The sequence below is a fragment of the Centroberyx affinis genome, unplaced genomic scaffold, assembly GCF_046629955.1.
Source record: "Centroberyx affinis isolate AG114_WGS23_722 - 3 ecotype Tasmania unplaced genomic scaffold, CSIRO-AGI_Caff_v1 ptg000101l_1, whole genome shotgun sequence".
In the NCBI taxonomy this organism is placed as follows: domain Eukaryota; kingdom Metazoa; phylum Chordata; class Actinopteri; order Beryciformes; family Berycidae; genus Centroberyx; species Centroberyx affinis.
This window is the reverse complement of record NW_027278803.1, coordinates 89,542-114,155: the sequence shown is the minus strand read 5'-3', so window position 1 is coordinate 114,155 and position 24,614 is coordinate 89,542. Positions and strand designations below refer to the sequence as shown.

At 41.7% G+C, this 24,614-nt stretch overlaps 2 protein-coding genes across 4 annotated transcripts; both read left to right on the top strand.

Annotated features, from left to right (window-relative positions):
• Positions 1 to 3,157: 3,157 nt before the first annotated feature.
• ccdc22 (coiled-coil domain containing 22) lies at positions 3,158 to 13,620 on the top strand. 2 transcript variants are annotated; one of them, XM_071523623.1, is made up of 16 exons: positions 3,158 to 3,545; positions 3,847 to 4,024; positions 5,916 to 6,048; positions 6,228 to 6,334; positions 6,631 to 6,715; positions 7,086 to 7,255; positions 7,944 to 8,159; positions 8,269 to 8,436; positions 9,720 to 9,839; positions 9,968 to 10,084; positions 10,172 to 10,273; positions 10,389 to 10,496; positions 11,007 to 11,102; positions 11,884 to 11,943; positions 12,036 to 12,110; positions 12,254 to 13,620. In XM_071523623.1, exons 1-16 carry the CDS (start codon positions 3,496 to 3,498, stop codon positions 12,365 to 12,367), a joined length of 1,899 nt encoding a protein of 632 aa, XP_071379724.1. In that variant the 5' UTR covers positions 3,158 to 3,495; the 3' UTR covers positions 12,368 to 13,620. The 2 variants fall into 2 exon arrangements, with proteins under 2 accessions (XP_071379724.1, XP_071379716.1); XM_071523615.1 differs by having other exon boundaries at positions 8,266 to 8,436.
• Positions 13,621 to 15,683: 2,063 nt separating this feature from the next.
• Positions 15,684 to 24,366, top strand: tbc1d25 (TBC1 domain family, member 25). 2 transcript variants are annotated; one of them, XM_071523576.1, is made up of 7 exons: positions 15,684 to 15,803; positions 17,437 to 17,546; positions 17,672 to 17,826; positions 17,910 to 18,037; positions 18,191 to 18,379; positions 20,046 to 20,321; positions 21,489 to 24,366. In XM_071523576.1, the coding sequence occupies exons 1-7, from the start codon at positions 15,759 to 15,761 to the stop codon at positions 23,235 to 23,237; spliced, it is 2,652 nt and encodes an 883-aa protein (XP_071379677.1). In that variant the 5' UTR covers positions 15,684 to 15,758; the 3' UTR covers positions 23,238 to 24,366. The 2 variants fall into 2 exon arrangements, with proteins under 2 accessions (XP_071379677.1, XP_071379666.1); XM_071523565.1 differs by having other exon boundaries at positions 17,910 to 18,106.
• The last annotated feature ends 248 nt before the right edge of the window (positions 24,367 to 24,614 follow it).

Genomic DNA, 24,614 nt, shown 5'->3' with positions numbered 1-24,614 from the left:
AGCATGTCTGTAGAAATAGGTCTTAAGATTGAAAAGACAACAATGATTGTGCTGCCTGATCACCGACTTCCATGCTCTGATGCCAAAGACCCAGCTGCGTTCAGAATGGTTCACTCGTTCACTCACTCACTATTCCCTATGCACTGTTTGTCATATAGTGAACTATATGGGCAATGACCGAACAAAGTGTCGGACACTACATTAAACATCATTGCTTCAAAAAAATCCATATTCGTGTGACGCACACGGAGGTGCCCAGCATCTTATAAACAAACCAAGCACTCATTACAGCGGGTTGAAATGTAGTCGAGTAGTATCGATTTTGCACATTAAATTACAACGAAATTGTTGAAATTCTAATCATGTGTGGTTTTGTCAAATAACATGCTGTCTCTCAATGGCTGTTTTGGTTTGGCAAACAATAAGCGCGTGAACTAACGTTAGCTAGCTCTCAAGCTAGCAGCTAGCGACTAGCTAGTTACCTGTCTTCTTGTTCTTCTTCGATAAGATTCAAGATTCAAGATTCAAAGGCTTTATTGTCATATGCACAGAGAGCGAGCTGCACTGCACAATGAAATTCTTACTTTACAGTCCTCTCTGTTTGCCGTGTATAAAATAAGAACAAAAGAAATATCAAGATGTACAAAAAAAGATAAAAAAATAAATCTCTCAAATATATCACTATAACAAGAGAAGAAACAAAATATATGACTCAAACAGGCTATATACAAGTAGCACAATCCACAATAAGTGAATTCAGTAGCTAAAGTGCATACAGTCACTAAAGTGACAAAAAAAATACAATGGAGTGTATATGTAAACAATAGTGTAAACAGTAGACTTGACCTATTACAGTACAGAATTACTGCAATTATTACAATCTTATGTCAGTGCAATTGAAATGTGCAATACAGAAATGTGCAAATGATATAGTAGCATGTACATTGTCAAGTTCCAGGTGGAAGTTTTAACAGGCCAAGGCTGGGCAGATTGGGGGTGGGCTGGAAGGGGGCATCTCACACTTCGATACCGCCTGCCCGGCGGTATGAGTGTGAAGAGTCCATGCTAGGGGTGAGTGGGGTCTTTCACAATGTTCTGGGCCTGCCTGCGGACTCTCTGGTAAATGTCCTCCAGGGAAGGGAGTATTGTCCCTGTGATCTTTTGTCTTGATGACTCGCTGCAGGGACTTTTGGTCCTGGGCTGTGCTGTTGCCGTACCACACTGTCATGCTGCTTGTGAGGATGCTCTCAGTGGTGCATCTGTAGAAGCTGCAGAGGATGCGGGGTGGCATGCTGAATTTCCTCAGTCTCCTGAGGAAATACAGCCGTTGCTGTGTTTCTGGGTGGCGTTGAATGTCCATGTGAAATCGGCACTGATATGAACACCGAGGAATTTGAAGGCGTTCACCCTCTCAACCTCGGTACCGTCGATGTGGAGTGGCTGGTGTTGTTGATGCTCCCTGCTCCTCCTCCTCAGGTCCACAATCATCTCCTTTGTTTTGCTGACATTAAGAGATAGGTTGTTGTCATGACACCACGTCACTAGGCTTGAGACCTCCCTCCAGTAGGCTGACTCGTCATTCCCGGTTATCAAGCCTATGACTATGATGTCGTCAGCAAACTTAATGATGGTATTGCTCCCGTGGGAGGCGACGAGGTCATGGGTAAAGAGTGTGTAGAGCAGGGGGCTCAGCACACAGCCCTGAGGACAGCCAGTATTCATAATCAGTGTCTTTGAAGTGAGAGTCCCAGTGGTCTGCCAGTGCGAAAGTCTGAAATCCAGTTGCAGAGGGAGGGGGTTAGGCCGAGATTGTGCAGTTTGTCCGTTAGCTTAGATGGGATGATCGTGTTGAATGCTTAACTGTAATCGATGAACAGCATTCTGACGTATAAGTGTCCTTCTTTTCTAAGTGGGATAGGGCAGTGTGGGTTGCAGTGGAAATGGCGTCCTCTATTGAGACACAATCGTATTGCATTGTGGAACACAGGAGAAATTGTAGGGTACATCGTCTGTTCACTACAATTTGCAGTGCATTTTGGGTATTTTATAGTGAACTATCTGGTGAACCAAATTAACCGTTGAGAATTCGGACACTAGTACAAAATGGCAGACAAACTATAGTGCACTATTTCTGTAATAGGGAACGGTTTGGAACAGAGCGTCCATTCTCCTTTAGACTAGTTTTAGGAATGAGGAGAACCCTGCCCAGAGCGCTAGGGTTGCCCTCAGGCTCATAAGGGGTTAAGAGGTCACTGGGGACCAAACTCATCTGTGCTTTAAAAGTGATCAGCAAAGTATTAAAGTCAGTTCTGAAACTAACAGGTAATTTATGGGCATTTTGTGACCCTCGGTCAAATCACTTTTTTTCTTTTTACAGTCGTGCAGTTGTCTGACAACAGAAACAGAAAGATAGCCTATGTCAATGACAATACCTGTATTGTGCTATATGCTAAGTTTTAAACACCACAAAATAAGTGATCACAGACAGAGTCAGAGGCGACAGAAAGTTAGTGCTGGCAATGATGAGAACAGATCCATACCTTACTAGGATGAAGCAGAAGTGCGTCAGCCATGTTTGTGAAAAGGGTCTATTGGTATGGAACGTTGCTAGGATGAATCTTGTCTGGTTACACATGACATGAACACATGACATTAATAATATAGAGTAAAACAGATAAATATATAATATAATGTAAAACAGGTAAACTGTACTGAAACACCTGCTCTCAGTGATTCATATTAACTTTCTTGTACACCAAATACCTGTTTTGGCCCAGGGGCTTCATGTCCTAATGTTCTGTATAATGTAAAACTACAATACTGAAACACCTGCTCTCAGTGATAGGGTATTAATTCTGTAATACACTAAATACTAAATACAACTCTGACATACTAACATTTCCTCTGGTGTCCAAAGATTTGACAAATGTGAAGTTAGGTTTAGTACGGCTGAGTTTTTACACACAGAGGAGTAATAATGAAGAAGTGAGTCTCGACAGATGCACAATGCAACACGTCTTCCCAGTCATGAGACTATCTTACCCGGTGCATGCTGGGAATCAGAGTTCTTGGTCGCTCATTTTGTTAGCGAACGAGGCAGAGCGAAACTCTACCTCCCATAAACACCGCGGCACTCCTCCCGTGTGACGCTGAACAAGATGCAGAAATGTCAGATTTGTTACGATTGTAGCAGCTAACGTTTGTTGTTGTTTCAGTTTATAGTGTGTACAACAGGCGCTTTCACTACAACGAAAGGTTATTTGCAGCAGAGACGTTTCAGAAGCACTGGGGAATTACAGCGGATTTGCTTAGGCGATGAGGAGTGGCATTGTTGCCAGCTAACTAGTACACAGAACAGGGAAGCTAGTTAGCTAGCCTGCTTTCAATCAATGGGAAACCCTACTGTAAAAATTAGCTAACTCATTGCTAGCAAGCCTGTTAGCATCAGGTGCCCTGTCACAAGCCTGTCAGTCTATCTTCAGAGAAACTACAGTGATGGAGGAGGTTGATAAGATTTTGATTCACGCTCTTAGACAGGCCGGCACGTAAGTATTCACAACAGCTTTTCACTAGTTTGCAGTTGTAACGTTGTATGCATATATTACAATTAACTGTTAGTTGGTTGAAAAAGTTGGGTGGGTAACTTTCAACCTCTCTGTGTGGTCTGAAAGCGGTCATGGAGTTAAGCGTAGCTCAACTAGACAGCAGCTAGCCCATCATATGACCTGACATGAGTGAGTGTGTGTGTGTGGGTGTCAAGGGAAAAAGTTCGATAACGTGAGTGAGTTTGGTATAGTTTTTCCACTAACTGAGGACAGAAGCTTATATTTAATGTCCCATTCACAGAGAGGTGAGTGAGGACATCCAGAGTGTCAAGCAGTTCAGCAGTGAGCTGATAGTGGAGGCGGTGGTCAGATGTGTCCGGGTGATCGATCCGGGCCTGGGCGGCGCGCTGCCGGCCTCCCTACCTCCTGGCATGTCTGCCCGCTTCAGAGTGGGCATGAGCCTGGCACAGGCCTGTCAGGTAAGACACCTTCAGTCACTATCAGCCCGGAGTATGATAAGGTTTTTCACTGTAACTAGCCAAACCACCCAGCAACTGGTGAGTGCTGAGGCTTTGAGGAGAAATGGTTGGAAGGGACCAGAGTTATAATGACAACACCAGGAACAGACCTTTTAACTCAAGTGGGGGAGGACGCGGGAATGCAAAATGGTACAAATGAGGAAGGGTTGCCACCAACAGGTGCAGAGGCAGCACCACAGACAGGTAGGGGAGATGAAGACAGTGTGGAGGAGGAAGAAGAAACGACAGAACAGTAGCCAGTGGTAAGCACTTTGTCAATGTATGCATTCTTGTTTCTAACTTGTTAACAGAGATGATGACCAGAACCACAACTGAATGTAGATTCCATACTATTAAACCAACCAGTTTGACTAGAAGGACTACAGAGTAGACTAGACAACAGACTAGACTTGATTAGACTAGACAACAGACTAGACTTGATTAGACTAGACCAGGCACAGAAATCCAGGCTGACAGAAGAGGATACATAGTTCAGTACCTTCAGCTCAGCTCTTCACTCTCCACGAGAAATCAGTATCAAAACTCAAGAAGTGTTCATTTGAAACGAGTACATATTCAAAATTAGATATGTTTGCAACAAAATCTAAAACATATTGCTTAAATGTCATTGAAGAACTTCAAAGACAGATAATGAGTAAACCCAGGCAATTCATTTTAGTCCTATAGTGGACAAATGGCTAATAAGTAAGCCCCGGCTACCCTTGTTTAACATTGTGGTAGACAGTTTGCTAATATACAGTATCAAAGAAGTCCTGACAATTTGTAGCTGGCTCGAAATCTGAAACCTTTACAGCAGCAGGTAGCTGGTACTAGTTGTACAAGACAAGTAACTTCCAACTAGCTAACTTTCAATAACTGTCAGCTCACTGTGTTGTGTTACCACCATGTCAGCACAGCTGTCAGTCAAGGCAATAGCCGATTGCTCTTAGTTATAATGGAAAATCTTTCTATTGGTTAGCTAGAAGTAATTCATGCTAGGGCTGGGCAATAATTCAATTTTATCATCTTTCAGTGGAATCATATTGTGATGATATGAAGATATTTTGATGAACATTAATTTGATTATTTAACGTGATTTTGCATACATGAACCATATCGTGATATATATTGATATCGAGAAAAATCCTTATGATTATCATGATATTGATTTCAACCATATTGCCCAGCCCTAATTCACGCTGTGCAGTATATAGATTATTCATCCCCTTCCATGTTGTGTTGCACTCTGCAGTTATTAATATTCATAATTCCTCTATTCCGTTTTGCTCCTCCTAAATGGTTTTGGTTTTCTCTCATGCTTTCTTTCTCACCCGTCTCCTCAGAGTTGAGTTTTTTACTTGTGGTGTCAGGCAAGTGACAAATAGCCTCTGTGTCACATGTCTTAAAAAATTGTCCCGGACAATGGGACAACTGTTCATGTGAACGATGGTTGTTGTTTAGGTTAGTGGTGACTAATGATAGTGATGCTTGACAGCTCTTTGATTATCTCACAAGAATCCACAGAATTACATTCCTTTGGCAGAGTAGGCTAACCTAGTTTAACTTAACTAACTTATCTCACAGAACTTAATGAAACACTTAATCATAGAGTTCAGGTTGTCTGCTTGTCTCTTTTTCTCTACTTAGTGTGAAGGAGCTATCACATTTGACTTTTTGGGTACTAAGTCGGGTGATAGCGCCCCAAAACACTATAGCATTAACTATTGGGGTTACACCGATCACGTGTGTGTGTGTGTGTGTGTGTTATTTTCTGCTTATATAAGGGTTAAGTTAATGAGTTTCTAGCTCCCTAGTAGCAGTATTAATACCATGTCAAAATGTTGGTTTCCAGGACCTTGGCTATAAAGGAGAAATAGGCTACCAGACCTTTCTGTACAGCAACGAACCAGAGATCCGCTCCCTGCTGATGTTCCTGGTGGAGAAGCTGCCCAGAGAGAGTGCTGAGGCGTCAGACCAGCCAGCAGGTACATTTACACCAGTCTGTCCTTCTCTGTCCATACATGCATTTAGGGCTACAAAGGGTTGGAAACTTTACAGAAAATTTCCATGCAATATTCAACCTTATTTCAACCTTATTTTCCTAGTTTTTGCCATTGTGACGATTGACTGTGTTCAAAATTTCATCACTTACTTCACTGTCCAGGTAAATCGGTGGTCCTCCAGAGAGCCATCGCTGTTGCGATCAAAGCCCAGCTAGCGTTGCCCTGGCTCCCTCCCAACTGCAGACTGCCGCTGCTCTGTGAAACACAGGTAAACTCACTCAGTTGCACATCAGTTACTGAAGAAAGACGTGATAATGACATGGATATGACTTGATTGTGGCCTTAGTCTTGGCCCTGGGAGGGATGATGTCAACTTGTTTATTGTGATATGTAAGCTCTCCAGAGAGAGGCCATTGCTACCTGCCCCTAAAGCCAAAGAGTGATTTCCATTGCAAAAAAGATTTGGAGCAAATTGTTCGTTTGTTGGTATTCTTGCCTGTGGAGCAAAAAATGTACTCGGAATCTGATTACTACGAATTTTTTTTTGTTGTTGTTGCCCTTTAGAGCCCAGGACCATTGCACAACTTCCACAATCAGCCTCTAAGTTTACCATACAGCACTAAATGTTCAGGGAAGAAGCAGTTGAAAGGTATGCCTCTTACTGCACAGATGTTTGCTGCATGCTTGAAATTGATCTGATTGATGTAAAATCCTGTGGCAGTACATTTCTGTTTTTCTAATGCAATGCACTGATTCCTGCAGTGATTCCTGCTTTTTGGATAACGATAATTAAATGTTCAAAAGAAGCATTTGTGTCCTATCTGCAACATCAAGAAGCATCTGAATCCTGGGTCTTTCAGCCTCTATATAGTTGCATGAACTCATCAGGTTACTGGCGAAGTCACTGTGTTGATAGGAAGTAAAAAAATAATTGAACACTGATATTTAATTTAGAGAGGATGGGTGCTGAAGAGATTAGAATAAAATGTGTGTGTTGGTTTTCCGTGCCCTAATTTCAGAGGTGAATGACTACCAGAGGGACATCCTTCCTCCTGTGACCGCCCAGCCTTCCCATCATGCCTCAGTGGCGGCGTCCATACTAGAGCAGCACATGGCTGAGCTGAGTGCCACTCAGGAGTGGGAGAATGAGTGGAACAGCCAGGGACTCCTCTCTCGCCTCACACCACAGGTACTCAAAATATAATAAAATAAGCTATGATTCTTCGATCACCAAGCAGCCAGGAGGTTGCTGCTATGGTCAAAGCCACATTACCAGTAAATATAACAAATATTCTGTGTTACTTGAGTATTTATCACAGAAGCACACAAGGTAAAGCAATAGGAGCCAGAGAGAAAGTTAACCTCCTCAAGACTTCCTAACACACTCTAACAGCCAGTGGAAAGCTCCACGAAGACTCACTAGACACTAGACATACAAATTGGTGGCATAGCTGGGAGAAGTAATATAGAATACATGGTAGTCCTATCAAGTTGTTTTTCTGTTATGATCTCACTGAACTATAACACAAATCTTACCAAATCTTTGTGTGTGTGAGCAGATTGAGCATAGAGAAGTGGGGGAATGCATATTCAAACTGTAAATTGATGAATAATACTTAATCTATGCAGTTAAAAATTGTTTATTTAAATGAGTTTGGCAGAAACAACCTGTGTGCCTTGGCTTCTTAGGTTGTGTGGTCCTGGTAAGGTTTGTTACACCTAGCCGGCATCAGAAAAGACTGTGCAAAACACAAGCAGCACTATTAATGTTATCAGGAGGGGAAATGTCTTTGTGGTCTGATATTGTGATACAAATAAATGTTATGTATTGGGAAACACCTGTTTCTGTCCTAACCTGTTGCACTTTTGTCGAACAGGAGTACCGATCCAGGAAACTAACCCGCCTGCATAAACGCATCGAGGAGCAGCTTCGCTCTGCTGCCCAGCTCAGCCCTGAAAGTGCCCTTGGTGCCCCTCGCTCCAACTCCGACTTATCAGAGCTGCTCCAGTCCTTTAGAGGCGCTGCCCCCACCGACCACATCCTGACCAAGGGCACTCACTTCACCCACACCCAGAAATTCACCTTTGCTCAGGTGAATAGCACCCTTTAAAAAATACAGTAATGATCAAACACAAATTTCTCTCAGCAAGAGTTGAACATAGCATTCTGTTAGTGGTGTGTTTGTGTGTGTGCTCCAGCAGACGCCAGCAGCAGCCAGCTCCATGCCCAGCGGGCGCCAGTCAGAGGGCGATGTCCAGGTCTGCCAGCAGGAGGAGCTGGCATCGCTGCAGCAGCAGCTCCAGCAGCTTTGCCTCGATGTCGACCAGCTAACCACAGACATGAAGCAGATGAATGTCACCAATACACAGGTGACATACACACCCCTTTGCTGAGCTTAAAGATACAGTGCAATGATTTCAACTCAGGAAAAGTTGATGTTGATTTCTAACACAGTGAGCATCATTTTCTTTCAGTTTCTGATGGTTAGATGGTACTGAGTGAGAGTTTAACCTTCCCTATCATTGTGCCTTTCACGGCAAGCCAATATTTCTGTCTTTGCAGAACAAATAGCCAGTATAATAAGTAGTATGAAAAACTATGGGTGCCCTTGTGCACAGCCGTGCTACTCATCCAGGGTGCAGCTAGAGCAGGAATAGTACAACATTCAAGATCAAAATAATCCAGCGCACACCGGGATTGTTCAAATCGACTTTTTAATTCATATAAAATATTGGGGCGAACAACGCGTTTCGCATGCGAACTAAAAAACAAACTAAAAAAGTCGATTTGAACAATCCCGGTGTGTGCTGGATTACTTTGATCTTGAATGTTGAGCCAGTATAATAATTTGATAGGCTTGATCGATGTATACACCCATAAAAGAATATAAAAGAAACAGGAGTTCCACTGTCAGATTAGGGTAAATAAAGAAGACTGTGTGATGGAAATTCTGGTAATAAAGGCAAATATGAACAGCTCTCTTGGTTATTCTTTATTAAGCTTTCTGCGCAGAAAGGACCAGTTACAGAGCACACAAGAACTCTTGTAGACTGATACAGACAAAGGATGAAGTTCCCTTTAAATAGCATATTCTGTTGTCTGTTCTATCTGAACAATAGCAGAAGTCTGAGTATAATAACAGAAGTTCCCTTTTTGGCTAGGGTCATGTCCCGGTCACAGAGAAAGGTTTAGTAAGCAAAATCAAGATTGGAAAGTACCTACCAAAATTATAAGCACATGATAAAATTTTCCATTACAACTGTGTAGGCTTACACTGAATATGTTACCAGCAGTTGCAATGTCGGTTTGCCAGTTGCAATTGTAGTCTGTCCCCCTCTGTTTTCCAACAGAGGGGGACAGACTACAGAAAGTTGTGGTGGAATTTGATCCCAGACCAGCAGGGGAACAGCTCTGCACATAGAAAGTTTTTATGCATCTTCAAAGGTCATTTACTTTGCAAAACATTGTCTGCAGTATTGGATTATTATTTCAGTTTGGGAATTTTCACAGAGAAGGAAAGGCCAAGCATAACGCCATTCAAAAAGAACAAACTGAGCAGAGCTGAATGAAGTGAATTCAGTTGTCCCCTATGTATGTATTTTGCCTGGCTGTATTATTGTCATTCGACTTGATCTGATACTATTTTGTTTAGGTGTGGGATGAGTTGAAGCAGAGAGAGTTGGGGAACAATGAAAACGAGGAGAGAATGCGGGTGAAGAAGAAAACCATTGACTTGTTGCCAGACGCTGAGAACAACTTGGCAAAGCTTCAGGTAGGAAGACTGATTTGACTTGATTTCTCCAGGCAATTCTCCTTCTGTAGAGATGCATAGTCAAAATTAGTAAGAGAACCTGTTCTGGATGATTATATGTGTATGTGTGTTTGTGCTCCATCCACCAGGCTCTGGTAGAGGGCAGTGCCAAGCGAGTGGTGAACCTGGCATCTCAGTGGGAGAAACACCGTGCTCCACTCATCGATGAGCATCGCAGACTCAAAGAACTCTGCAGCAATCAGGATGTAAGCAGTAGCTGCCAAGATGGATGCAAGTGTGTTTATTTATGACTGCAAGTACACTATCTGATTGTGTCCATTCATTTTCCCCAGATGGAATCATCCAGAAAGCTGTCTGAAATCAAGGATCTGCATGACAAAATCCGTCAGTCTGCAGACGAAGCCAAGAAGAAGGAAGGGCTGTACAAACAACTGGTATTAGCTTGTATTCAGATTCAATTGAGAGCATTTGTCTGCATAATTGTATCAGGATAGCTTCCTAAAGGTACGCCTGACTCCCTGTAATTGTGGCATGTCTCTTATCAACTAGATAACAGAGTTAGAAAATCTCCCACAAGATGTCTCTCGTTCGGCATACACGCTGAGGATTCTAGAGATTGTTGGCAACATCAAGAAACAGAAGGAGGATATTACAAAGGTATGTCAAGATGCAAATTACAAGAAGGTGGTTTTCAGAGTCTTTCATCTGACAATGGGGAGATCATCCTGGAGGCAAAGCAACTTGATTGTTCTGTCAAAAGATAGGATAGGCCACAGAATGCAAGAAGTTGGCTGAATGAAGTTGAATTTTCTCTTGACAGTTAATTGGCGTGATTGCAAGCTGAGCACACTTCTATTGTTACTCTGCTCAGATGTTGTTACTGCATCCCCTCTTACAGTTTTTACATTACATATATCAAAACGTTCAGCTCATTGCAGAGAAGTGTGCTGTAATTTTTACCAACTGGGATGCTATTACACAACTGTATCTGACACTCTTCCAATATGATCCAAATTAGGATTTTTTGCATTGACTTGTCACATCTTAAGCATGTGGCCTACATCAGTTGTTGCACCCCTAATCAACACTCTGCTGACTCTTTCAATGTCTGGTGAAACACTGTTGCAGTCTGGTGCGTGTAACTACTTTTGCTGTCATTGCTTGTAGATTTTGTCGGACACCAAGGAACTACAGAAAGAGATCAACAGCCTGACAGGGAAACTGGACAGGACCTTTGCTGTGACTGATGAACTCGTCTTCAAGGTAGCAGATCAAGAAATGGAGTTCTCTAATATGCGTTTTTCTCATGTTGCAATTATTTGCCCATGAGCGTCTTTTCCACCAACTAATTTTTTTTTTAAAGGAAAATGAAAAATTTGTGTTCAGAATGGCAAAGCTCAAATACTGTACATCCTGTCAGGATTTGTTTTTCACAAGGATGATGGCCTTGTGACCAAGTAGTGAAGTCACTAACAGCACCAGTTGAAATGGCCAAATGAATAGAATTGTTCCACTGTTATAAGAAACAGCACTATGTATCAAGTTCGATATGAAGGTGACCAAGCCATGAAAAGCAGTGTTGTAGTAATCAATTCCGACTCGAGTCCCAATTTTGATCATTCATGACTCGACTCAACTAACTTAAATATTGACAACTCGGACTTGGACTTGAGCACTGAGGACTTGAACTTTAACTTAGGACTTGATCACCTTAGACATCGGCTACACATCTTTTCAGCATTAAACCTAAATTTGTACCTGATCATCGACACCAGCTATAAAAAATTGTTTTATAACACAACCACTGATGTAACGTATCGGTGAGTGTGCAGTGCCTGGGAGTGAGAACATCGCTAGTCAAGTGATAAATAAAACCTGTTCAGCCTTTCAAGAGCCTTAGGTTTTGGCATAATATGCAAATTATTCCACATTTATACATAGGTCTTTCCCAAAACACACCAGTCTTGTGTATACTTAAAATGGTCTTTGTTTTCACTATGTATCCAAGAAATTAAATAAATGTTGTTTTTTTCATAATTTGTAGGATGCCAAAAAAGATGAATCCGTCCGCAAGTCATACAAGTACTTGGCTGCATTGCATGAAGTAAGGTCAAACATAATGTCATCATGCTATTCCTGTATTTGTTATATGGTAACTTTTTTCTGTCATACTTACCTAATTTCATCCCTCCATAGAATTGCAGTCAGTTGATTCAAACAATTGAAGACACAGGCACAATCTTGAGGGAGATCCGAGATCTAGAGGAGCAGGTATGATTTGCTATTTTATTTATTTCTCTACATCCTGCATTGATGGTGTATAAAATACAACAGCACTTTTTCTAGCTATACAATTCAATCTATGCAGTGTTCATAACCACACACTGGCATCTGAAATCTAAACCCTTCCATAGATTGAGACAGAAAATGGTAATAAGACTGTGGCCAACCTGGAGAGGATTCTGGAGGACTACAAGGCTATTCGACAGGAGAACTCTGCACTGGCCGCCAAAGTCCGAGAGGGCTGAGGGACACCCTTGTTTGCTGCCGCCTTGCCTACTGAGGTGTCTGCAAGTCAGAGCAAAAGCCTTGAGCCGTAGACGGTCCTGTATGGGGTCAAGACAGTACACTCCAGTTTGCAGACTGAACCAGATGCTGTTCATTACCACCGCCCTCTTTTGCCATTGGAGAACTCTTCTGCTTTTCTTTAAGGAAGACAAGCTGATTTTTGTACTATGGAAATTGACTTGACATTTTTAATGCACAACCCCACTTTGGATGAGATGACAATTTGCTGTTGCATTTCAAACTGATTTCTTGTGCTGGCCAAGCTTCATGAGGGTCAATGCACTGGTTTCATAATTCCATACCCATTTATAAAAGAACATTTGACAGCAAATGATGCTCTCAGACCTTTTCTATTCAAGTGTATAATCATTCATGTTGATGTATGAATTGCTTTCATATATTATATCTTGATGATCAAAGTTCAACTAGTAATTTAGAATACAGCAATCATTTCCACCATTCATTTTCAAAGATTAGTGGTTCCTTCCTTTATGTTATGACTATGATTGGATATATTGAGTGAATGGCATTTGAATCTAGTCCATTTATGTTTTATCCAGCCCCATCAGCAAAGTATTGTTGCTTATATGGTACCAGCTTAAATAAAGATGCCTTACAAATTTTGAGACCCCAATTATTGTCTTAAGACTAAAGTATTACCTTGTCATACAGTTTAACTGCTCATGGTTAAATTTACAGTATTTTGGCCTATTTACAAGGTGACCCACGTTTTGTTATTGATCACCTCAGAACCAATAATGTGGAATTGTTGGGAATCTTTATTCAATTGTTTGTTTTTAGTGCACTGCAGTAGTCTTGCACTTGATTATGAATTATTTTGATGACCAAATCAGTGGTTTGGTACAGATACAGATTACATTGAATTGGGCAGAGGGGTGTGCTAGATTTTGTTTTGTAATGGGATCAGTATGAAGATAATTTGTTGTCTTTTTTAGTTTATACTGCCTTTAAATCAAGTGCTGCTTCAAGTCTTTGTCGTTGGCTCAGTATTATTTTGTCCCTGGAGCCCTGTTTACTTTAACCATCAGATGTTTGTGTAGAATAGAGACCAAATGAATATTATATGAATGATCCCAAACTTGTGGGATTTACCGGCTCATTGTACATCAACTGACCTTTGTAAAATTGTTAAATGCATAAAGGTTGCCACTGCAGAAAATTAAGATGAATTAATTGTTTTCTGTTTTTTCTTTAAGACTGAACTTGTTCACAAGCTATTCTCAGTATTCACAGTAGTGAACCATGACTGTTGGACCGAGGACCTCTGTGGAATGAAAAAAACGTTAAATAAATCACTAAAATTGATAAAACCCAAATTATTATAGGTGCTCAGGAGCACTTCTGTTAGGACCAGGCTCTGTGTTTTTGGCTTGTTGGCTCATTCATGCATAATGCTTTTTGAAATGCGTAGTGTTTAGGGGAATTACAGTATGCACTCAGGTATGCCTCAGGTATACCACACAGAGCCAAGTCAACTCTAGGTTGGTGCGTGGTACATTCACATACCAGAAAGTAGCTCAGTGATTTTCTAACTGTAGTCAAGTCTAAGTCAATGCATGGATTAGATATTTTGTTCCGCGATTCTCTCTGTTAGAACACTGATCTACCACAGCACTTCGGCATTAACAGGTGCAGTTTTTAAAGTGCATACTGTACATCTCTATCCAAACACCTATAAAGTACTAGTGCACGTGTATACTTTATATATAGGTTATTATATAGCTTGTTCTATATTTATTTTTATTTTTACTTGCAATGCCACAATGAGACGTGTTTGGGCTGCACGATCAATGACACTGCCATCTGGCACGAGAACTTGACAGACCATAAAACATACTGCTCAGCAAAACAACGACCATGGTGTCTGAGCAAACTACACGGGAGCGTATCTATGTTCCCAGGGTCCTATGTTCCCCAGTTCTACATATGTGCTCTCCCAGGGTCCTATGTTCCCAGGGTCCTATGTTTAACCCTAACCCTAACCCTAATTAACTATATTAAGCAACTACAGAGCTGGGAAACATCTTTTTCAGGTTCCCATTATGTACTATATAGAGCTGGGGAACATAGGACCCTGGCAACATAGGACCTTGGGAACATAGGACCCTGGGAGAGCACATATGTAGAACTGGGGAACATAGGACCCTGAAAACATAGGACCCTTTGTCATGTTCCCATTATGTGCCATATAAATCTGGGGAACATAGGAATGACTCCAACTAGACAACCAAGGTATGTGATGGACCCCTGGTGCAGAAAGGAAAACACTCAGTTGCCCACCACTAGAGCACATTTTGCCACAGAGTTAATAAGTTAAATAGCCCAAACTACCACTGAATGCAAATGTTCAACACACAAAGGAAAATTAAAAGTAGCTTATCTACCTATATCTATCTATAATTCCAAACCACAAAATGTTCTAAACAAGAGACTCACCATTTGATGATTATTTGAAGTCCATCCTCCTGTCCTTTTTGATGAAGTGAGTAATTGTTGGATCATACAATTGATCTTTTGCTTCCATTCCAAAAATAAAGAGCTCACTCTGTGGCAATCAAAGCCAAGACTGAGAGAGGGTCCTGTCATATTCCTGGAATAGATCTTCATCTGTCTTAAAGTAGAGAATGTCCTCTGCACAGAGCCTGTGGACACAGAACGGTCAAGAGTTTGTAAAGTTGGTGCATGATTTCTTTCAGTGCCTTCATCTGAAGAAAGTGCGGAAAATTGATTGGGCTCCTACCTTTGAAGTCAGACATGGAGTACATGACCGTGAGTTTGGTATGGAGTCATGGCTTTGATCAGTGATCTGAACCAGGCTTGAGAAAGCAGGGTTGGAGAAATGTCCCTGTATCTTATGAACTCTTGTGGATCTAGTAGGGCCACAAAACACAGCTGGATGAGCCATGCATTTGAAACATAGTCATAATGTTTATTTATTTTTGTTGCTATTTTGTTTTTGTTGTTTTATTTGTGTTGTTTTGTGTTATGTTGTGTGACTGTATTCTAGTATTTGTCTGCCCTTCCCTTTCCAAGAAATCAATAAAATCTGGTCACAATCAATAAATACATTTAAAAATAAAAAATAAAATAAAAACACATTCTGAGTCATCGAACGCAGACTGCTCACAGATGAGTGACAGCTCTTCTAGTCTGACTAGTAGGTCAGACTAGAAGTAATGGGACTTTTGTTCTGAAAGCGGCTACACTTCCTAAACAGGAAGCAGAGGAACTCGGCTAGCGCCACATCTGTTCATGTTATTGATCACCATGTCGATGTAGGGGGAAAAACACTAAAATACAACCATCCTGTTCCGAAACGGAGTCTTTAAAATGGCATGCGAGGAGGAGAGGGGGGTGGTACGAGTCAAAGTCAAGGTAAGACGATAGTGGTTTTAGTGATAAGTCTGCTAACGTCAGCTAGCTAGCAGCGCCGTTAGCCTATTTACTGAATGTTAATGGTCGCTGTAGCCAGCTGTCTGACTGACACACACTGTACTATTGTACTTTTAGAAAACGTCGGCACACCATCTTTGACATTGACTGTACGTTCCTTTTAGCGAACTTTGAATAGAGGGAAGCATTTGTTTACATTATTTGGATATTACCTAATGTTGCTAACATTTTGGCTATCGCCATTATTGTGAACCTAACTGATTTTGTCGATGTATGCTGGCTCTGACTGAGGTGCTAACCTTTAGCTAGCTGCAATCCGGTGCATTCACAGCTGGTGATTCTTCACTGTACACCGATAACGTTAAACGGCAACAGCTAGCTTGGCCAGCTGCAGGTTACAGCCAATATTGTGACAATGTCTCAGTGGATAAATAACCAGCCTGTCGCAGTCGTGACAATAGTGGGGGACCCTGGCTACCAGTCCAGGCTAGCTGCTTTCTTTAGAAACTGGTGTAGCTGAGGCATTAAGTTTCAATTAGCTCATCTGCTTTAATTTTTTAAGCAGTTTAGGTTGACTCATCTAGTGAGTAATTTATTAAAGCATCTATGGAATATTTACCTTTTTTATATGTTACTATCAAATTAAATTTGATAGTATAATGGCTGTAGAAAAATGAGACCATCGCTGTGAAAATTGGTATAGTCTGTTTGTTGTTTGTATGCGTTTACTCTATATGTCCCTGGGTATGATTTCCCGCGAACTGTACCGTATTGATTTATGGCACAAAAGGAGGGCCTCAACCAAAACATTAGGACTCACTCTAGTTGTTTGTAGGCAAACAAGTATATAGGCCTAGACAAGTAGAAATGGTGTCCAGTCCCCCGGCGCCTAGCTAGAAGTGCCCCAGAACCTGGTCCCTTCGCAGAGACATGGAAAAGCTGAATGTCTTTCCTGGGGCCCAGGAGTGGTCTGTTAGTTTTTCCATTGATCAGCTTTCTCATAACTGTGCATATGCTTGGACCTCTTTCCTTCGGCTCCTCTTATGTATTGGTACAAAAAAAGTAAACAATTACCTCCTGTTATTGTCGATATCATGTATTTGTCAGACTCTTCGCACAGCTTTTTTTGAGGTCAGATGTCTCACACAAGTGGATGAGATAAAAAGGCATGTGTGTGAGGTGTGTTTACAAGCAACAGCTGAGTGAGCACCTCAACCTCGCGAGATTAGTCTCTGGTGCGAAAGAGCATATGGTGATGCGCACCTCTTAGCGTTAGAGATAGATTTAGATCAATTCCTATACATTGACCACCTTTTTATTTTGTGGTTGCCATGCCAATATTGTGGCGGTGCACCACAGATGAGCGTATGTATGAGACACACTGACCAAGGGACAAAAGGTCGCCAAAGGCATCAAGTTTCAAATTCTACTGGTAGCAGCTTTAAGTCAACATCTTTAACATGAATAATGCAATGGTTTTTCAGTCATGGCATTTGTGTTTTGGTGTTTTGTTGTTACATCCCAATGTGTTACAAGCCGTATAAAATACTGATTCCATATATCATATTTTAAAGTTTATCAGATGCTTTATGGATTGTTTTTCAATACTCTCCAGAAATGTGACGGCGTGCTTCCTGTGGAGTTTCGCTCCTTTGCTGTCGATCCTCAGATAACATCGCTGGAGGTGCTACAGCATATACTCATCAGGGCCTTTGACTTGAATGGGTAAGAGTGATTGGCAAGTTGGCTAAACTGCTGCACAGATTAGGAGGCTATCAGAAGTAGCCCTAACAAGAGTTTGAATTTGTTGGTCGACATGCTTTCAATTTTTTATTTGTTTTTCAAACTAGGAAGCGAAATTTTGGGATCAGTTACCTGTCTCGGGATCGAAGTGGTATTGAAATGTACCTATCTCTCCTGTCTGACTGGGATTTGGATGTTGCGTTTGTCAGCGCAGCCAAACCCTATCTACAGCTCAAGATGGACATCAAACCTTTAGAAGACAGTAAGAAGACCAATGTGCCCCAATATCCACTAAAGAAAGCCTCATCTACATTGACTAACCTGAGACTTTCTGTCTATCTGCAGGTCCTGTTATGGAGGACTGGGACATCATAAGCCCCAAAGATGTGATTGGCTCTGAGCAGCTTCCTGGGGAGAAGACTAGGTCCTTGGCATCTGCTGCTCTTCCCTTCACCCAGTCCCTGCTGTCCCAGGTTACTGATGACCTTCCTCATCCAGTCAGCCAGCTCTTTTACCCGCCACTCACTGCAGCCTTGAGTCAGGTCCTTTGCTCATGCAGTTGTTTACCTTGTCTCTGTCTTTAAGTTGGCAGGCTACACGCTCAGTCTTTTTCTTTGTTTTTTCAGATGGGCCGGACCCTGTCCAGAGTCCAGCAGGCCTTCAGCTGGTCTTATGGGGAGGAGATCAAGCCTTTTAAGCCCCCCTTGAGTGACGCTGAGTTTCACAGTTACCTCAATGGACAGGGCCAGTTGACACGGCCTGAGGAATTGAGGCTACGAATCTACCATGGCGGAGTGGACCCTTCACTACGTAAGGTAGAGCAGCTGTGTTGTCCAGCATTTCATACCCATCAGAGTTCTACTATGTGAGCGTTTTGCTCACTTTTTCCTTTGGACAAGTGGCGCCAAATTTTCACTTGTCCTACAGGTGAACTTATTTATCCAAACTGAAAAACAATTTCCACATAAAAACAATTTCCATTGCGGCCAGTTTTGTAATTAAATAGGCTAACAAAAATTGCCAGCATTGCTGAAAACATCTCAAATGTAGGCTAAATGTTAAAAACATGACCCTCAGAGATAAATAATAATAACTAAACAGAATAAAATTATTATTATTATTATTAATAAACATTTATACACATCATATCTTTATGATTTTTTATTTTTAGCATTACTGCTTATGGATAGCACCATGTCAATGTATGCATTCTTTTTTCAAACTTTCAAACAATAAACATGATGGCCAGAACTGTAATTAAAGGTTGATTGCATACTATTAAACCAACAAGTTTGACCAAAAAGACTACACTGTTCGAACCCCGGTCCGTCCCAGGTCCTTTCTGTGTGGAATTTGCATGTTCTCCCCGTGTTTGTGTGGGTTTCCGCTGGGTGTCAAGCAAAAATACTATTCGATATTCACTGGGAACTATTCGACCATTCTTTGAAGATCACCCCATGGCCTCTGCCATTTCTGAAAACAAACACGTCACAACTCGTGAACTTGGAGCTTTCAGAAAACGACTTCCGAATTCGTGAATACCACAGGAGGGGGACTCTTCTCGTGAACACGGTAAACACGACCCCATTTGAAGGCACTTTTTAAGACAAGATGATAGTCGCATAAACTATTTGATTTTTTAGAATTTCATGACTATTCGAAAATTTGAAAAGCATGACCCATCCCTACCTAGTGTGTGTATAGGATCGGTCAAATGCAGAGGACAAATTTCCCCACGGGGATAATAAAGTATACAAATACAAATACAAAGTAGACAAGATTGTACATTGTGTTTTGTATGGCTGTTGGCAAAGCACTCTGTGATGCACCTTGGGGTGCTGAGGTGGATGCTGAAGATGCTTCATAGCTGCATCAGCTCACCATAGTGGGTGGGACTGGGAGGTGTGGTCTAGGATGGAGTTTAGTTTAGTCCTCATCCAGGGACAGCACTCAAAATTCAAAAGGCTCGGTGAAGAAGCCTGCCCAAATGTTTTGTATCACATAAAGATTTTTTGTATCACAAATACACAAAAGTCTTTGGTGTTACATTAGTTATATCTATTTTCCAGCACAAACCTAATTTTCATTTTCACAAAGTTATAGCATCCTCCTCATTTGGATGACAGTAATTTGCCTGTTAGATATGGAAGGAGATTCTAGTTTGTATCAAATACAGACCAGTCAACTAAAAGTGCAAGAATGTGTTCAGACACTCTGGAAAAAACATGTCACGTTCAATATTGGATATTTGATATTACTTAGGAGTTTTTGCTGTTGTGCACCGCTTTCTAATTTGCGGTGAAAATATCATTTTACATCTTTGAAATGAAACTCATTGAATTTAAATAGCCTACATCTTCTGGCCAAAAGAAACATCAGTTGGAGAGCATAGGCCATAGATAGGATGAATACTTTTTTTAACGTCATGTTTTTTCATGTTTTTTTTTTTTTTAACATTTGTATTTCCTGCTGTTGTGTTAGGTTGTTTGGCGGTACCTCCTTAACGTGTACCCTGACGGACTGAGTGGTCAGGAAAGGATGGACTACATGAAGAGGAAGACCAGAGAGTATGACCAGCTGAAGGGGGAGTGGACTGCCAGGGTCAGCCATGAGGACCTTGAATTTATCCGTGGGAACGTTTTGAAAGACGTCCTGAGGACGGACCGGGCCCATCCTTACTATGCAGGCTCAGAAGACGGTCCTCACCTCACTGCCCTCACTGACCTGCTCACCACCTTTGCCATCACACATCCACAGGTGTGTAAAGCTGTTCGCTCTAGATTTACATGTATAGTTTTAAACAAAGACTGCACACCAATACCCCGATTACTGGTAGTAATCACCTGAAGGCAATATTTTGATTAAAAGATTTACATGGTTTGATGTAACGCGATTTCTCTAATAACCTGGTTTACATGGATTCACTTAATAATCAGCCTATTGCTTGTCACTGCACTATGGAAGCTGAGAGTGGCTGTGGTTGCTCATATATTTTTAATCCTGTTATCTCCAGATCACAACTTAATTACCTTGAGATATCAAACTTTGTTTTCTCATGATTGCAATTTAATTATCCAATTATAATGAGATAACAAAAATGTTTTTCTCAAGAGCACGATCAGTAGGTTACTGATTGGTGGCAGTTTCTGCCTGGGTCATTAAGGTAAAAGTATTGATAAATTGTGACCTCTTCTTCTGACATTGTCAATTCCGCTTTAGTCTTTCTATGCATTGGCAATGCTATCATGCTTACTAGGCTTGGCAAAACCATTAATTTATCTTCGAGATGACGAGATAGTTAAGTCTGATCCCAAGATAACGGGAAATATGAGCAACCACAGCCACTCTCGGCTTGTTGCGCCATGTTGTTTGCTTTGAAAATACAACATCCAGGTTACTGCATCTGGTGAGCTTGAAAAAAACAAAATAAATCTGACTAAGGTGTTTTCACAGCCCAATAAGTCAAAAGATTGAGCAGAAATCTAGCTGCATTAACCGGGTGAGCTTACTCTGACTATTGAATTTGTCATGTAAATGCCTTTATCTGATTACCTTAATTGGTCATAATTGGAGTATTGCCTTAATTGAGTAAAGATTGAATTAGTGTGCATGCATGTTAATGTAGTCATTGACAGCAGCTCAAACAAACAGTGGAACTTGACAGCTAACAGACCTATCTCCTTTTGTTTTTGAAAAATACAAACTACTCTGCAAAGCATATGTATGTGTATATGATTTAGAATTCTGTTTCAGTGTTGGGTATGCAGAAGGAAGGTGACAAACAAATGAAACTGATGACTTACAATATTAATGTGTGCATCTTAAAAAAACAACATTTTAGCTGTTTGTAAGTTGTTTTTTTGCTCTTGGTAACATGTAGACTTTGCTGTGTTGATATAACACTGATTCACACTTGTTTTGCAGATATCATACTGTCAAGGCATGAGTGACATCGCCTCCCCAATACTTGCAGTAATGGACAATGAGGCTCATGCATTCATTTGCTTTTGTGGCATTATGAAACGCCTGGAGGGGAACTTCCGGCCCGATGGGCAGCTCATGTCTGTTAAGTTCCAACATCTGAAGCTGCTTTTGCAGTACTCGGATCCCGAATTCTACTCCTATCTGGTCTCCCGTGGCGCCGACGACCTCTTCTTCTGTTACCGCTGGCTGCTTCTGGAGCTCAAGCGAGAGTTTGCCTTTGATGATGCTCTGAGGATGCTTGAGGTTACTTGGAGCTCGCTGCCCCCAGATCCTCCTGAAACAGAAGTGGAGCTTCTGGGACCACCGCTGGAGACAGACGACACAGCGTCCTGCACAGACAAAGACATGGTGGTGGAGAGCTGCCTCGGAGACGATAAGGAACAAAAAGAGAGGCAACGCAGACGCCACATGCTGAGGCCTTCAAGAGAGGAAGCAGATATAGGCAGGAAGGCTGGCATAGAAGAAAAAGACAGGCAGTACATAGGAGCTGGTAAGGAGGGCGAGGGTGATTGTGACATGCCCTGTGTGGCCAAGGAAAAGGTGGCTTCGCCTGCTCCTCCTTTTGAGAAGCAAACTAGTTTTGGTGAGTTTAAATACTACACAGCCCGGAATGAGGATAGCTTTGATATGGAGGACACTGAGCCACCTGAGCCACCCGTTGAATTAATGGCTTCGCAGCCTACGTCAAGCATCCCAAGTCGCCAGTCCACAGTGGACAGTGAGGACGACCCCGGAGAGAGAGCGCCTCTCATAAAAAATCATGACAGTAGTTCCTCTCCTGTGATTGAGGGGAGGAACCCCCCCAATGGGGAAACACTATTATCACCCAGCCTGTTTCCTAGTGGCCTCCCAAACTGGAAAACCAGCGCTTCTCTCTCTCCTACATCTTCAGCTTCACCCTCCAGCTGGCCAGGTGCTTCTCCAGACTCTCCGTCTCCAAAATCCACATCCCCAACTGCGACCAACGGAAGAGGCGCCTTACCAGGAACAGTCCCAAGACTATTGACTTCCTCTGCCCAGGTGCTCAGTAGCACTGGGACCAACTCGCCCACTTCCCCCACTGTGAAAACGTCTGTTGCTTCTCCTTCCCATCCTCAGAATCGCTCTCTGCTCTCTTCACCCATTTTGTCCTTTGGAAGAGGCCCTTCATTGCCTGGTGGCAGGCCATTTTCCAACAATCTGCCTTCACCTGGCAACAAGTCCCCCAGCACCACAGCTAACACACCCAATTCTACCAAGGCAGAGAGCACCAGCATCAAACCATGCTCTCTGCCGCCGCCTCAAGAGTTTGGCAAAGGGAATCCCTTCATGCTGTTCTTGTGCCTGTCCATCCTGCTGGAGCATCGAGACCACATCATCAAGAACAGCTTGGATTACAACGAGCTGGCCATGCACTTTGATCGCCTTGTTCGGCGCCACAACCTTAGCAGGGTGCTGCAGCGAGCCAAGGCGTTGTTTGCAGACTACTTGCAGAGTGAAGTGTGGGACTCTGAAGAAGGGGACGAGGTTAGCTCGGACTCTCCAACCATAGCTACTGCTGCTCAACACTCCCCTTCTTCAACCCTCTCTGCCCGGCCCATTTTCACCCCTTTAGCATCTCCTCAGCCTTCATCTCCAAATTCAACTTACAACCTTGCAACCACAATTCCCTCCCCAACAGCTCAAGTCTCCCTTTCTCCCTCTTCCTGATTTCCTCGTGTCATTGACCTCCCATCCTCAGCAAACTCCTCACTAGACTATTTGTGGCCTATTGGAGGTGTTTATCTTTTTTTGATAGCCTTCCACATTGAATTGGGCTATTACTAATGATACCTTTCTTATTCTATGTATGCTTCAAAACATATATTCCTTATGCCTGTAGTCATCATATTTGATTTTTTTTTTTCATTAACCTTACAACTTTTTTTTACTTTCAGACATGATCATCCTTAAAGGTATGCACATATAAAGATTTTCTGTCAGTCTGTAGTTGAAGAAATGATTGAAAGACGATGACGATCCAAGAAAGATAAACAGAATCTCAGAGGGTGTTTGTTAATGCGGAGAGAACGGATACATCTGTTCATTTGAATGTGATTTTTCATTGTGTATTCTGAGGTTTCTGTATGCAAATTGAGATGCAAACCTTGCGATGTAGATGTTTTGATAGTCAGCCATTTGGTTGTCTGTTTTGAAATGCCAGTTTGATTAACAACAAATGGTTAGTCATTTAGCACATTTGTGTTGCCCTCTTTGTTTACAAGTGCATGTTATTTCAAATAAGTCACAAAAGTGTCTTAACTAAAGAACCTAAGTTACGTTTCAGCTAAAAACTTAAAGGAAGAATCCACCCAATTAAATCAAGTGAAGTTTATTTATGTAGCCCTTCATCACAAAGCATGTCTCAAAGGACTTTACAGAGAGCGAGCCTTGATGTAACTAATCAACAATCAATCAAAACAAAATGATGCAATATAGTAAACAAAATGAAACACAAGGAAACAAAACAAAGCACAAGACACAAAATAACATGTTGGAAAGACATAACAGGCCTAGCCTAACACCACCAACCTTAGACCCTCAGTGAAGACAAGGACAAAATGTTAAAATGTTTTAGGGTGGATTTTTCCTTTTAACACCTCCAAAGTGGCATTGCATGTGGACTTGATGGCATAATGGGATAGATGCCCAGGTAGAGATGGGGCTAAGCAGAAAACATTTTATAGTGGCTTATACATTCTACCACTCGAGAGTCCTACCAAACCACTTATTTTTATGTTCTTGATGAGCCAAAATTCAACATGTTTTGTATTGTTATCATTATTATCAATATAGTTATGTCAAAAGTTTAATGTTAACTGGTATAAACTGGTGGCAGGGTTCGAAGACCGTGGAGAGCTTTTGTTCTCTAATCAATCATAAAAAGTCATATTTGCACCTAGCAATGTAGTTTTGAGAAGTAGCTAAACATGGTTGCTAAGCAACATATGCACCGATATGACAGGTGATTTGGGGTTAGTGCATTAATATATCAGTTGTATGTTCACAGATGTCTTTATATGTTATAAGATTACATCTATATTTTAA